This window comes from Chrysoperla carnea, chromosome 5 (assembly GCF_905475395.1).
Source record: "Chrysoperla carnea chromosome 5, inChrCarn1.1, whole genome shotgun sequence".
NCBI classification, from domain to species: domain Eukaryota; kingdom Metazoa; phylum Arthropoda; class Insecta; order Neuroptera; family Chrysopidae; genus Chrysoperla; species Chrysoperla carnea.
The window spans coordinates 13982933-13996368 of NC_058341.1; the positions used below are offsets into that span (position 1 = coordinate 13982933).

A 13436-nucleotide genomic window follows, 5' to 3' on the forward strand; every position below is an offset into this window, starting at 1 on the left:
AGTATCAATAAAAGCGGGTAAAATACTATGACTTGTGCTCCACTCCACAAGTCATAGTATAATACTATGACTTGTGCTCCATACCACAAGTCATAGTAAAATACTATGACTTGTGCTCCACTCCACAAGTCATAGTATAATACTATGACTTGTGCTCCATACCACAAGTCATAGTAAAATACTATGACTTGTGCTCCACTCCACAAGTCATAGTAAAATACTATGACTTGTGCTCCACTCCACAAGTCATAGTAAAATACCATGAAGCATATAGGCAGGAGAACGATTGCTATAGAAAATATTGTCCCCGAAATATGGATAAAATAAGTGAGGCGCTGCGATCAATACGTAGTATCAATAAAAGCGGGTAAAATACTATGACTTGTGCTCCACTCCACAAGTCATAGTATTTTACTATGACTTGTGGAGTGGAGCACAAGTCATAGTAAAATACTATGACTTGTGCTCCACTCCACAAGTCATAGTAAAATACTATGACTTGTGCTCCACTCCACAAGTCATAGTAAAATACTATGACTTGTGCTCCATACCACAAGTCATAGTAAAATACTGTGACTTGTGCTCCACTCCACAACACAAGTCATAGTAAAATACCATGAAGCATATAGGCAGGAGAACGATCGCTATAGAAAATGTTGTCCCCGAAATATGGATAAAATAAGTGAGGCGCTGCGATCAATACGTAGTATCAATAAAAGCGGGTAAAATACTATGACTTGTGCTCCACTCCACAAGTCATAGTATAATACTATGACTTGTGCTCCATACCACAAGTCATAGTAAAATACTATGACTTGTGCTCCACTCCACAAGTCATAGTATAATACTATGACTTGTGCTCCATACCACAAGTCATAGTAAAATACTATGACTTGTGCTCCACTCCACAAGTCATAGTAAAATACTATGACTTGTGCTCCACTCCACAAGTCATAGTAAAATACTATGACTTGTGCTCCACTCCACAAGTCATAGTAAAATACTATGACTTGTGCTCCACTCCACAAGTCATAGTAAAATACTATGACTTGTGCTCCATACCACAAGTTATAGTAAAATACTGTGACTTGTGCTCCACTCCACAACACAAGTCATAGTAAAATACCATGAAGCATATAGGCAGGAGAACGATCGCTATAGAAAATGTTGTCCCCGAAATATGGATAAAATAAGTGAGGCGCTGCGATCAATACGTAGTATCAATAAAAGCGGGTAAAATACTATGACTTGTGCTCCACTACACAAGTCATAGTAAAATACTATGACTTGTGCTCCACTCCACAAGTCATAGTAAAATACTATGACTTGTGCTCCACTCCAGAAGTCATAGTAAAATACTATGACTTGTGCTTCACTCCACAAGTCATAGTAAAATACCATGAAGCATATAGGCAGGAGAACGATCGCTATAGAAAATATTGTCCCCGAAATATGGATAAAATAAGTGAGGCGCTGCGATCAATACGTAGTATCAATAAAAGCGGGTAAAATACTATGACTTGTGCTCCACTCCACAAGTCATAGTAAAATACTATGACTTGTGCTCCATACCACAAGTCATAGTAAAATACTATGACTTGTGCTCCACTCCACAAGTCATAGTAAAATACTATGACTTGTGCTCCACTCCACAAGTCATAGTAAAATACTATGACTTGTGCTCCACTCCACAAGTCATAGTAAAATACTATGATTTGTGCTCCATACCACAAGTCATAGTAAAATACTATGACTTGTGCTCCACTCCACAAGTCATAGTAAAATACTATGACTTGTGCTCCATAGCACAAGTCATAGTAAAATACTGTGACTTGTGCTCCACTCCACAAGTCATAGTAAAATACCATGAAGAATATAGGCAGGAGAACGATCGCTATAGAATATATTGTCCCCGAAATATGGATAAAATAAGTGAGGCGCTGCGATCAATATGTAGTATCAATAAAAGCGGGCTGTTGTGCGCTAATTTCAAATGATATATCAATTTGTACATTATGCTAACAACAACAGCTAACTTCACAGATACTACTTCTTGATGACAGCGCGGCTGGTGGCTTAAAAATGAACTATAAATGCTAGAAATTTTTAGGGACAGGTACGCTAATGCTTTAGTAAATAGCGATCTTTCTCCTGTTCTATAACCTTCATGGTGTAAGCTGATGTAAGCTATGTATATTACATTCATGCGTATGCTTTTGCCTATCCGAATAAAGCATTCAGAGTAAAATTCTAGATAGAAAAATTATTAGTAATAAGGAAAAATCAAACTTTTAACATAAAAGATTTCTAACGGTGACTACATCCTGTTTTTACTGAAATTATAATAATATGATTAATGCACGCCATCACGTTTGATCTACAAATGTTCTAGCTAAAAGTATTAATTTATTAGATTTTTGCCCAAAATATTAAATGATTTTACCTAAAGTTTTCCATAATGGTACAGGGTCTTCTGATTTCTAAATCTACCATTTTGTTTTCTACATTTTTAATCATATTTTCCACGAAGATATAAGCTTATGCACTTTATCGAATGCATGCAATTGAATCTTAGAATAAGAAGCCCGGAACGAAGGGAAAATATAACTTTAGTGATGAAGCTCTGCTGTTCACGATATACCCTGTATATATGAAATATATATATCAAGGTATACTAATTGTAGTTCCAAGTTTTTTAATACAGTCAATTGTTTGTTTTTATCTACAAATCTTAGAGCTATAAAAATATTTTCGAAGGTCTTCGAACGTATTAAATATGAATCACTTAATTCTAGGATCAATGTATTGTATTGTTATTTATATATGAATCATAAATTTTCAGATATAATTAGGAAAATATATCTATGTAATACAACTTATTAGTTTTTATTGTAATCACCTCTTCCAATTACAGATAATAATTATATTTTTAAGTGCATTTAGGGCGGTGAAATGATAAGATAACAATATTGTTCATTTTTGATAAACATATTATTACCTGTCTTTTTTTGCTGTGACTATTTTATAGAAATTTTATAATAGAATCTACTTAATAAAATTTAAGTGAAAAAAAAATATATTAAAATAAATTAAATGATTTATTTTATTTTTTTTGAATAATTAATTTGTATAGTTTTTAATTATTGTAAGTAAAAGTTTTGATAATTTCGTTGGATGTCTTTGTTATATATTTTTAGTTATTAATGATTAATATTTGTGAGTTTTCGAATTTAAACACATGTGGCTCGTTTCAAATTTCAAAAATTTTAATTTTAAAGTGGAAATAGAGCCATATCAAGATTCATAAACATGCTAGTCGCGTTATGATCTTACTTGGAATTTCACGAACAGAGTTAGAGAAATCTCTGTGTTAAAACTATAGCACAATTCAAAATATTTCACAATTAGGTATCTATGCATCATTCTTTTTATCAAACAACTACGTAGTTTCGCCTGAAATAAAAGTCTGATTGCATCTCTAGTAATCATTTTTGCTTCCTCTTATCTACACTCTTGTGAAACCCGGAACCCCGATATGATGGACAAGGTACGAAATTTAAATAGATTTGCCTGTGGCTTTCTTCCAAAACTGCGATAGTTTTGTCGTTACACCTGGAATATTTCAAGTCAGTTTTTTAAGCCAGTATAATGCTTACACGATGAATCCATTTTTGTCTTGGAAATTCTTGAATGTCTAGGGAAACATGGCAATTTTTTGAAGTTCGAAAAGTACCAATCGAAAGTATGAAAGTAGATACGATGATGCTCATAAAAATATTGCCAATATTTTTTGATTTGGTTTGAGCGCATTCCATCCGCAAACTTTCCCTTGTTTTAGATAGAATGAGGCAAATCTACCAATTTCTTACGTGTAGCTTTCGTTCGCTTTGAGTTGGCTGGTTTTAGCATTCTAAAATTTCAGGTTTACTCTCTTACAATAATTCATATAATAAACGAATTCTTTCTCTAAAATGGAATTATCCAAAATTGTTTGTTTCTTTACAGATTCTTGAACTAAAAATGTACATTCCAAAATTAATTCCACTTTTATCTCTAATATTTTTCGCTTTAAACATCCAAAGTCAAGAAATTTGTGATGTATGTTTATGTAAATCAGGAATAATTAATTGTTCCAATAAAAATATATCATTAGATTTTAACAAAACTGAATTATGGTTGGATCAAGCAAATAATACAATTGAAGTAACTGAATTAAATTTTCATAATAATCATTTGGGACATGTTTATCCATTCCCAAAATTAGATATAAAAAAATTAGATTTAAGTACAAATCGTATTGTTAAAATTGAAGCTGAGGCATTTAAAAATTTAATGGATATGGAAGAATTGGATTTAACGGAAAATCATTTAATGAGTGAATTTCTTACATCTGATGTTTTTATGGTTTGTAGATTTTTCTGTATATTATTTATATTCGTAGAATTTTTTCCCTTTTTCGAGAATCCTTAACAAGATTATTAGTTGAAGTTACCTGCATATTTTCAACTGCCTTTCTCTTTTATAGTTTTAGAGAAAATGAACACCAAAGTTTTCATTTCCACCATGTTTCAAACAAAAGTAGTTTATTTTTTACAAGAATCATTTTTTGAAGTAAACTTTTGTTCTATCTCTAACAGTTTACAAGAGGGGTTCTACGGATTTAAGACCCCATTGACCTTTGTTGCTCATTTACGAACTCAAATTCACTTTTTACGTTCTGAGCACGCTATATAAACTTTAGCTCCATATCTCTTTTCGTTTTTGAGCGATCAAGGACGGACGGACAGACGGGCAGACAACCGGAAATGGCCTAATTAGATGATTTTTGAACACTTTTACCAAAATGTTTGTAGCATCAATATTTTTAAGTGTTAAAACTTGGGTTAAAAATAAAAAAATGGGTTTATCTAACGATTATAAATTGATTTTAATTTATTCCTTTTTAGGGTCCATATGCTCCAGAAGATTCAGAACCTTTAAGATCGTTAAAAATCTTACGATTAAGTAACAATGCATTACATAGTTTACATCCAGATTTATTTGAACATACAGATCGTATTGAAGTATTGATGTTGGATTCAAATCCATTTTCCGTAATTGATCGAGTTACATTAATTGCGATCAGTACATTGCCACGTTTAAGGGTAAGTAACTATGTGTTAGAAGAGCAGGGGCGCATATTGCAGTACAAACGAAGTAGGAAAAAGTCATTTTCTGATAATTAAACCCAGAATGCTATTGGAACCATAAGAAAAAATTTTCCCGGGCATGACAGTGAGAAATTTTTTGATATGTTCCAGAAAATATTATCCTTGCTTTAGTCAAATTTCCGAGCGAAGCCTTTGTTGATGAGAAAATAAAATGTCCAACTTTTATACGGGCTTGTAAGTGCAAGTGCATTTTGTGAAAGGATTTGATGAAAGTTTTACTTGCAGGTTCTGGATTTAAGTAATACGGATATTAAAACTTTACCCTTATATATGCTTCATACACCAATGCATTTGGAGGCATTGAATTTAAGTAATAATGAAATACAAGTTTTGCCAAAAACATTGGGCGATGTCCATAAATTGGAATGGCTTTCCTTAAGCAATAATCCAATTGAAAAACTTTCTGGACCAAACAAGTGAGTACAAGTCTAAGAGATTAGTTTCTGAAAAATTCTGAAATAAAGAAAACTGTTAATGGTTTTTGTTCCTTCTGCGATCATACTTTTCATTCCTAATATGCGAAGTTTTCTTTCAAGAACCTATTTATTAAAACCCTATTAGTTTCTTGAGTATCAATACTTGAACATTCATCAAAAAGTGAAATTTTTAATTTTTCTAAAGAATAGCTTTATTACTTTTATAGGTAATGATGTTTTTTCATGTATTTTTATGAAAATTTCTTCGAATCCTGTGATATTCTGTGTAACGATTATTGTTCGTTTTTTTCTAGTGTATTTCCAGTAATTCCAACATTAAAAGTATTGCACATGTCATTCATGCAAAAATTACAACGTGTTGAGAAACGTGCTTTAAGTGGTTTACAAAATTTAGAAGAGTTATATATGAGTGATAATCCACAATTGGAATATATTGATGGATATGCGTTAAGTCGACCAGCAAATACTGATAATTCTTCAACAAAAATTGATGAACAAGAAGAAATATGGCCTGGATTAAAAGTTTTGGAAATACAAAATAATAATTTGACACGTATTGATCAACATTTAGTGGGTAATTGGCCAAAATTACAACATATCGATATTCGTTACAATACTTTGATCTGTGATTGTGATAATCAATGGATTGTGTCATCGTTAATCTTTATTATTGGTGGATTGCATGATGGAAGTTTGGCCCATGGTGTTAGGTAAGCTATAACAGTTTGGTTAACGATTCAAAATCGCATAAAAATTGCGTGTGATAGAGTAAAATAAAGTTTTTTTGATTTTGATGACGTCATAGAGTATAAAAGATCATTTTTTTTTCATATGTTGCCCAGATCTTATCTGATTGGGCATGAGTAATTTTTTTTTGAAACACAATAATTTGGGGTCATATTTTCTAATTTCGTTGTTAGATATTCGCTTTTATGTTCCCTTGTGGTAAATATGGAAACCATAGTAGTACAAAATCGAAATTTACTGAAATACGTTAAGTTGGACTAAAAATTTGAAAAATATGGCCCAAAATTAGTGGAATTACATACTTGGTTTATCAAAATCGTATAAAAATTGCATGTGATAGAGCAAAATCAAAATTTTTGGATTTTGATGACGTCATAGAGTATAAAAAATCAATTTTTTGAATATCTTGCCCAAATCTTATCCGATTTGAGTGGAATTTTTTTTGAAACCTACTTAATTCGGGTCATATTTTCTATTTTTATTGTTAGATATTCGCTAATATTATTCCTTATACCAAGTGTTGAAACCATAGTAGTGCAATATTGAAATTTATTGAAGATACGTTAAGTTTGACCAAAAATTTGAAAAATATGGCCCAAAATTAGTGGAATTACATACTTGGTTCGTTAAAATCGCATTACAATTGCTAGTGATAGAGCAAAATAAAATTTTTTGGATTTTGATGACGTCATAGAGTATAAAAAATCAATTTTTTGGATATCTTGTCCAAATTTTATCCGATTTGAGTGAAATTTTTTTTGAAACCTACTTAATTTGGGTCATATTTTCTATTGTTATTGTTAAATATTCGCTAATATTATTCCTTATGCCAAATGTGGAAACCATAGTAGGGCAATATTGAAATTGATTGAAGATACGTTAAGTTTAACTAAAAATTTGAAAAATATGGCCCAAAATTAGTAGGATTACATACTTGGTTTATCAAAATCCCATAAAATTTGCATGTGATGTAGCAAAATGAAATTTCTTGGATTTTGATGACGTCACAGAGTATAAAAAATTAATTTTTTGGATATCTTGTCCAAATTTTATCCGATTTGAATGAAATTTTTTTTGAAACCTACATAATTTGGGGCATATTTTCTATTTTTATTGTTAGGTATTCGCTAATGTTATTCCTTATGCCAAATGTGGAAACTATAGTAGTGCAAAATCGAAATTTACTGATAATACGTTAAGTTTGACTAAAAATTTGAAAAATATGGCTCAAAATTAGTGGAATTACATACTTGGTTTATCAAAATCGCATAAAAGCCGCGTGTGATAGAGCAAAATCAAATTTTTTGGATTTTGATGACGTCATAGTGTATAAAAAATAAATTTTTTGGTTAAATTACCCAGATTTTATACAATTTGGAAATGTTTTTTTTGGAAACCCACAATTTTTGCTCGGATTTTATTGGGATAGTCTTATACTACGCCGGCGTGGAACACTGAAGAATATTTTTCTGGCCAAGAAACATATTACCATAATTTGTATATTTACACCTTCAACGCGTACTAAGAATATCAAAACAATCAACTGACAATAACCTTGCCATGATTACAAATACTTACCAATACACTTGATCGAACTACGTACAGGAGACTACCTTGAAATACTTTATTTTATTTTTTAGTATCAAATTATTGAAACTACTGTTTTATTATTAACATAGTAAATCAGTTTTAATGTAACTACTTTCTTTGTTAGAATTATTAAGTTTTATTAATAATTAATTAAATTAATTGATAATTTATTAAATAGATGTGCATCACCAATTGAAATGCGAGGTGTAAATTTAACGGAATTATCTGAAAAGAATGTTCATATGCGATGTTTAGATTTAAATGGCGCTAGACCAGAACGTGATGGATCTGTATTAATTGGTATCCTCATTGGTACGTATTTCAGATATTTATATTTTTAAATTTTACTGGATCTTAGTTTAGAGAAAGTTTCAAATTCTTCCACAAAACAATTTTTAAAGAAATATGAGTATTTTAAAGAGATAGTGGGGGAAATTTTAGAATTTAAGCTTTTGTCAGCGATCTCGAAGACACGCAGAAACTCTTTTTGGATTGTAGATTTGGTACTTTTGAGTCGAAGTTAATCATTCATGTTTTTTTTAGGTGTTTTACTAACAATTCCAATAATGATGGGTATAATCACATTCTGTTATAAGAAAAATTTCTGTGGATTAATTAATGTCAGCAAAAGTCCAGCCGATTTTTCGAGAAGTTTCTATAAGCGTGCTGATATGAATGATGATAATTATATTTAAATTATTATTTTAAGAATAATTTTAAGAAATATTTTTAATTTTGGCTTGTGAATTTGTGCTTAGTTTTTCTTTGATGGTGGCGTTATTTTTAACGACCTTAAATATTTAGCAAAAAATTCGTGAAAATAAGTTTAGTACCTCATAATGCAATTCAATTGGATAATATTTGGACAAAACCGATCAAAAAAAATTTCAGCCAGTCTGGTTCCTCAAGATTAATGTTTCGATTATCGTTTTTAGTATTATGTAAGATAATAAATATTTGTTAAGTCAAATTTTAGGCTGAATTCTCAAGACAAAGGAAAAACAGTAACCAAAACGACAGTAAATGTTTGAAAACAATTATTTTTAGGTAGGTACAAGTGAATACATTTTGGAACACGGCATTTGTGTTATGAAAATTGTAAAATATCGTAAAATTCACAAATCACAATATGGCATATTTTATTATAGCCAATCATTTGCTGATTGGCCGTAAAATGTACTTTAATCTTGTTTACTGTTTTTCTGTTTGCATGTGGATTCCGCTTTATACGCTTTAAAATGTATACATTTTGTAATTAAATAATAATTAATCGATGTTAATAAATTGTTTTGAAAAATTTTTGAAAAAATTAATTTAGTGTTTAATTTGGTTTTAGTTTTTAACAGATCTTTATACCTATAACTGTTTTGTATTTAATATAGCACATACAAAAAAATAAAATACCAATTTTTACTGATCCGTTATACATCATAACTCCCTACCAGCGTTTATTTGTGTAAAAGATTATTCAAACAAAAGAAAAGTAATCGCCCCAAAATTTTTGACAGAGTATTAGTTTTGCAATACAACAGAAGCTCCAGAAACTTAGGTCTACGATTATTCACAAAATTTAATCCATAAAGTTGGTAAGAATTAAATTAAAATTATTGATTGCTAATGTCCTAATTACTAAATAAAATTCTTCAAGCACTTATTGTGTAAGAATTATTTATATACATAAACATGTCTAATCTCTGAGTTATAAAACAACAATCTTTTATTATTATGTGATACAAAGTAAGAAAAATTTAATAAATAATCACGAAAACTCATCCCCAATAATTCCACTTAAGATAATAAAATCTTTAGCTAAACTAAATAGCTAAATGACCCGTATTTTTTTTGTAGATCACTTTTAGATCAATGTAATTGCAAATATCAATCCACTTTTAAAATAGCAGTCTTTTTGTATAGAGTACAGTAGCTCATCGGGGTTGAGTATGAAAAATCGTAGATAGGAATTTTTTCTGGGACGTGAAATGTTCTAAATTCGATTGAAGCCCATTATTACTTATAGGCATTACTTACAGAAGTTGAATTAAAATAAAGATCAAGATGCAGAGGTTGTTGAAAACATGAGAGCAAAGAGAGAAAAGCGATAAAATCTGATCATAATTTATGGAAAAATGATCAAAAGTTGGTTGAAAACTTTAACCAAGAATACTGTTCGATGGCGTATGTTTATTGATACGATATGTTTCACACTTAGGAAGCAAATACACGCGAATTTGGATTTCTCTGATAGAAATCATCGCATCATCTACATTTATAGTGTCTCTAGGATGTGTCCAGAATGCAACTACATCTTCTTGCCAAATTTCATTCAATTTGGAAAAGTTTAAAACCTACCTGTTATATAAGGTACCTCCAAATTTATCAAGGATTTATTAAAATTTATTTCGGAATGGTGTGAAACGATTTAATTTCGCTTCAAAATACAACCTTAAATTCAGTGTTTTGAGGTCGAAAATTGATGTCTCATCCTCAAAAGGAGCTTAGACATGTTTACTGAATTTTTTTTTATTACTTCAGGTGAAGAATTCTCACTTTACGGACAGAAAAAAGAAGTTGGTTTTTGAAAATCTTTAGAAGTACGAAAAATATGAACGTTTAAAATCCCTAATTAAACAAAGAGGAAGATATTGGTTAGTGACGCCATTGTCCGATATTCCCATAGAGATTACTTATAAAACTTTCTTTTGCTAAAAGGAGATGGAAAACAATCTTTGAATGCTTATAACTCCTTCGTTTTATAATCAATTTTAATTTCACTTCCAAATTTTGTCATGGTATTAAGTTTTAAATTTTTTGGGTAATATGGATAATTTAACATCAGGCAACTTCCGTTATCTGCTCACTGGCCTCGGCTTACTCCACATTGCTGAGAGCCTGCACAAAATATCAAAACATTTTTATATAACAGCGTTATGTATTTTATATTCAAAAGGGGTTGAAAAAAATCTCATGTTTTCCCATCTTCATAATTAATAGTGTTATTATTTATGTTTTGTACTTCAGCCGATGTTTGTTGTTATAAACAACGTGGATTATCACTTTCAAATCTTATGTGATCATTTAAATTTAAATCATTTATGAACCCTTCACTTTAGTTTTCTATTTCCATTTTATTTGCAAAAAAATAATTCCTCCTGTTCTTTGAATTATATTTCTGATGCATTAGATGTGGTTAAAACGATTAAAGTAGAATTTTCCGGTGAAAATCGTTTAGAATTATTGTCATAAATTGATTTATGTTAGCTTAGAAAGTTTTTCTCACTTCACGTTACTATGTGGGATCTTTAGATGAACACACAAATCAGAAATTTACTTTTTTTTTTAATGCTTTTGTTTGTCTGTAAAATAGCAAAGCTATCTATCTAAGCCTTATTTTGAGAATCAACTTGTAGAGTATATGATTTTAAAAGGTTAAATCGTAACATTATATGGTATAATGAACATATTATTATTTTATAAATACATATTTACATCTATATAAATATACAGAATGGTTAAAAGGTCTTTACAATAATGCTTTATCTTGATATATAACAATTGACTGAGTTAATTGTTCAAAAACCATATAAGACAGTATTGATTACGCAATCGTTTGTTTTTTTACGACCTTTCTTCTCACTTCCTCATGGAATATAGTATATGCTATATTTTTCGACATATAAGTAAAGAAAGATAACCACTCTTACACAAAAAGTAATAAGAGTACCTTTCTTCTCACTTCCTCATGGAATATAGTATATGCTATAAGCAAACACATACATATCACTACATAGTATAAAATAAAGTCGCTTTTTCTGTCCCTATGTCCCTATGTCCCTATGTCCCTTTGAACGCTTAAATCTTTGAAACTACGCAACGGATTTTGATGCGGTTTTTTCTAATAGATAGAGTGATTCAAGAGGAAGGTTTTTATGTATAATACATCCATATTATAGTAGAGTAAGGGGTTGAAATAGGCGTTGAAAGGGATATGCTTCAAAAACTAAAAAAGTTGTGCATAGATTAAGCTCAAATATTGACACGATATACAACCAGCTTCAAAGATATATTGTTTTTATCTAATTTTAACCTTCGGAGGGTAGAAAGGTGTAGCGAGAAAGTGGGAAGGAATTATCGAATATTTACAAATATACCTAAGTGGGGTATCAAATAAAAAAGCATTATCCCACGCAAGGAAATGTGGAGGGAGGGGTGCAAGTGGGGATGTTGCCCAGCAAAGCGGGTAGTTCACAGCTAGTATAATATATGTAACATACAAATTTAAAATATATACAATAACTGTGTACATACTAAATAATGTTTCTAACCTAATTTGCACGGATAAACACTCATGTTTACGAAAAAATGTTTCAAACAGAAGTAGTTTATTTTTTTCAACTACCGAAGCAACAAAAAAAAGTGTTATAAGTTTGGCCGATATGTGTGTCTGTCTGTGGAATCGTAGCTCCTAAACGGATGAACCGATTTGAATTTTTTTGGTTTCGTTTCAAAATTAATTTAATGGGGATCTTTGCTATGTTTCAAGTACGAGTTTAGTTTTACGTACCCGGAAAGACTAAAATTTGGAGAAGGCTCTAAATAAAAAAGTATTTCCGTATCCAAAAAATTTCTCGGGGGCTTTTTAAATTTTATAAATTTCCGGTGTTATAAGAAACATTTTTACATTTAAACTTTTGTTCTATCTCTTTTCGTTTTTGAGTTATCGTGTCCACAGACAGACGGACAGACATTCAGACGAACAAACTATGTACCAAAATTTTTGTTCGTAGCATCAATATTTTTAAGCGTTAGAAACTTGGAACTAAACTTAATATACCTTGATATATTTCAAATATACAGGGAATAAAAACTCAATATAATATAGTACAAGTTTAAATAAAGTCGAATACAAATCCAGTATGTATAATTGACTTTTAAACCACTCTTTATACTTTTCATGTGTTATGTGTTATCATTATATGTAAAAGGATGAGGTATTTTCATTTGCCACTATTTCAGACCCTAATGATCCGAACGAGTCACCACAATCATGTAGGTACCTATAAATAGAAAGTTTAAATGTCACATATAAAATGTCAAATGTTTTATATATTATTATATATATTTTACATATAATACACCTATTTTATTATTTATTTATATATAAACAAATAGGCATTTATTTTACAATCAAATCATGTATAAATAGGTACTAGGTTTTACCTGCGACTTAGCTCACGTGGGATATTTAATTTTTCAACAGTAGATTTAATGGTGGAGACGCAAGGAAGTTACAAGAAGTGCTGATATGAATAATCACTGTAGGGATGGAAATAGGTCTGATAAAATCGGTCTTCGAATAGCAATTAAGACAATAAATACGAAACTATTCGCCCTATCATAAAATAAATTCGGAAACAATTTTTATCTCAGATTCTGCTAAAACTTGATATATAAA

General features: G+C 30.3%; 1 protein-coding gene across 1 annotated transcript; it reads left to right on the forward strand.

Annotated features, from left to right (window-relative positions):
* The first annotated feature begins 3119 nt into the window (after nt 1-3119).
* Nucleotides 3120-9253, forward strand: LOC123299892 (leucine-rich repeat transmembrane neuronal protein 3-like). Its single transcript, XM_044882297.1, has 7 exons — nt 3120-3145; nt 4006-4404; nt 4947-5144; nt 5436-5626; nt 5941-6357; nt 8163-8296; nt 8528-9253. The coding sequence occupies exons 2-7, from the start codon at nt 4021-4023 to the stop codon at nt 8677-8679; spliced, it is 1476 nt and encodes a 491-aa protein (XP_044738232.1). The 5' UTR covers nt 3120-3145; nt 4006-4020; the 3' UTR covers nt 8680-9253.
* The last annotated feature ends 4183 nt before the right edge of the window (nt 9254-13436 follow it).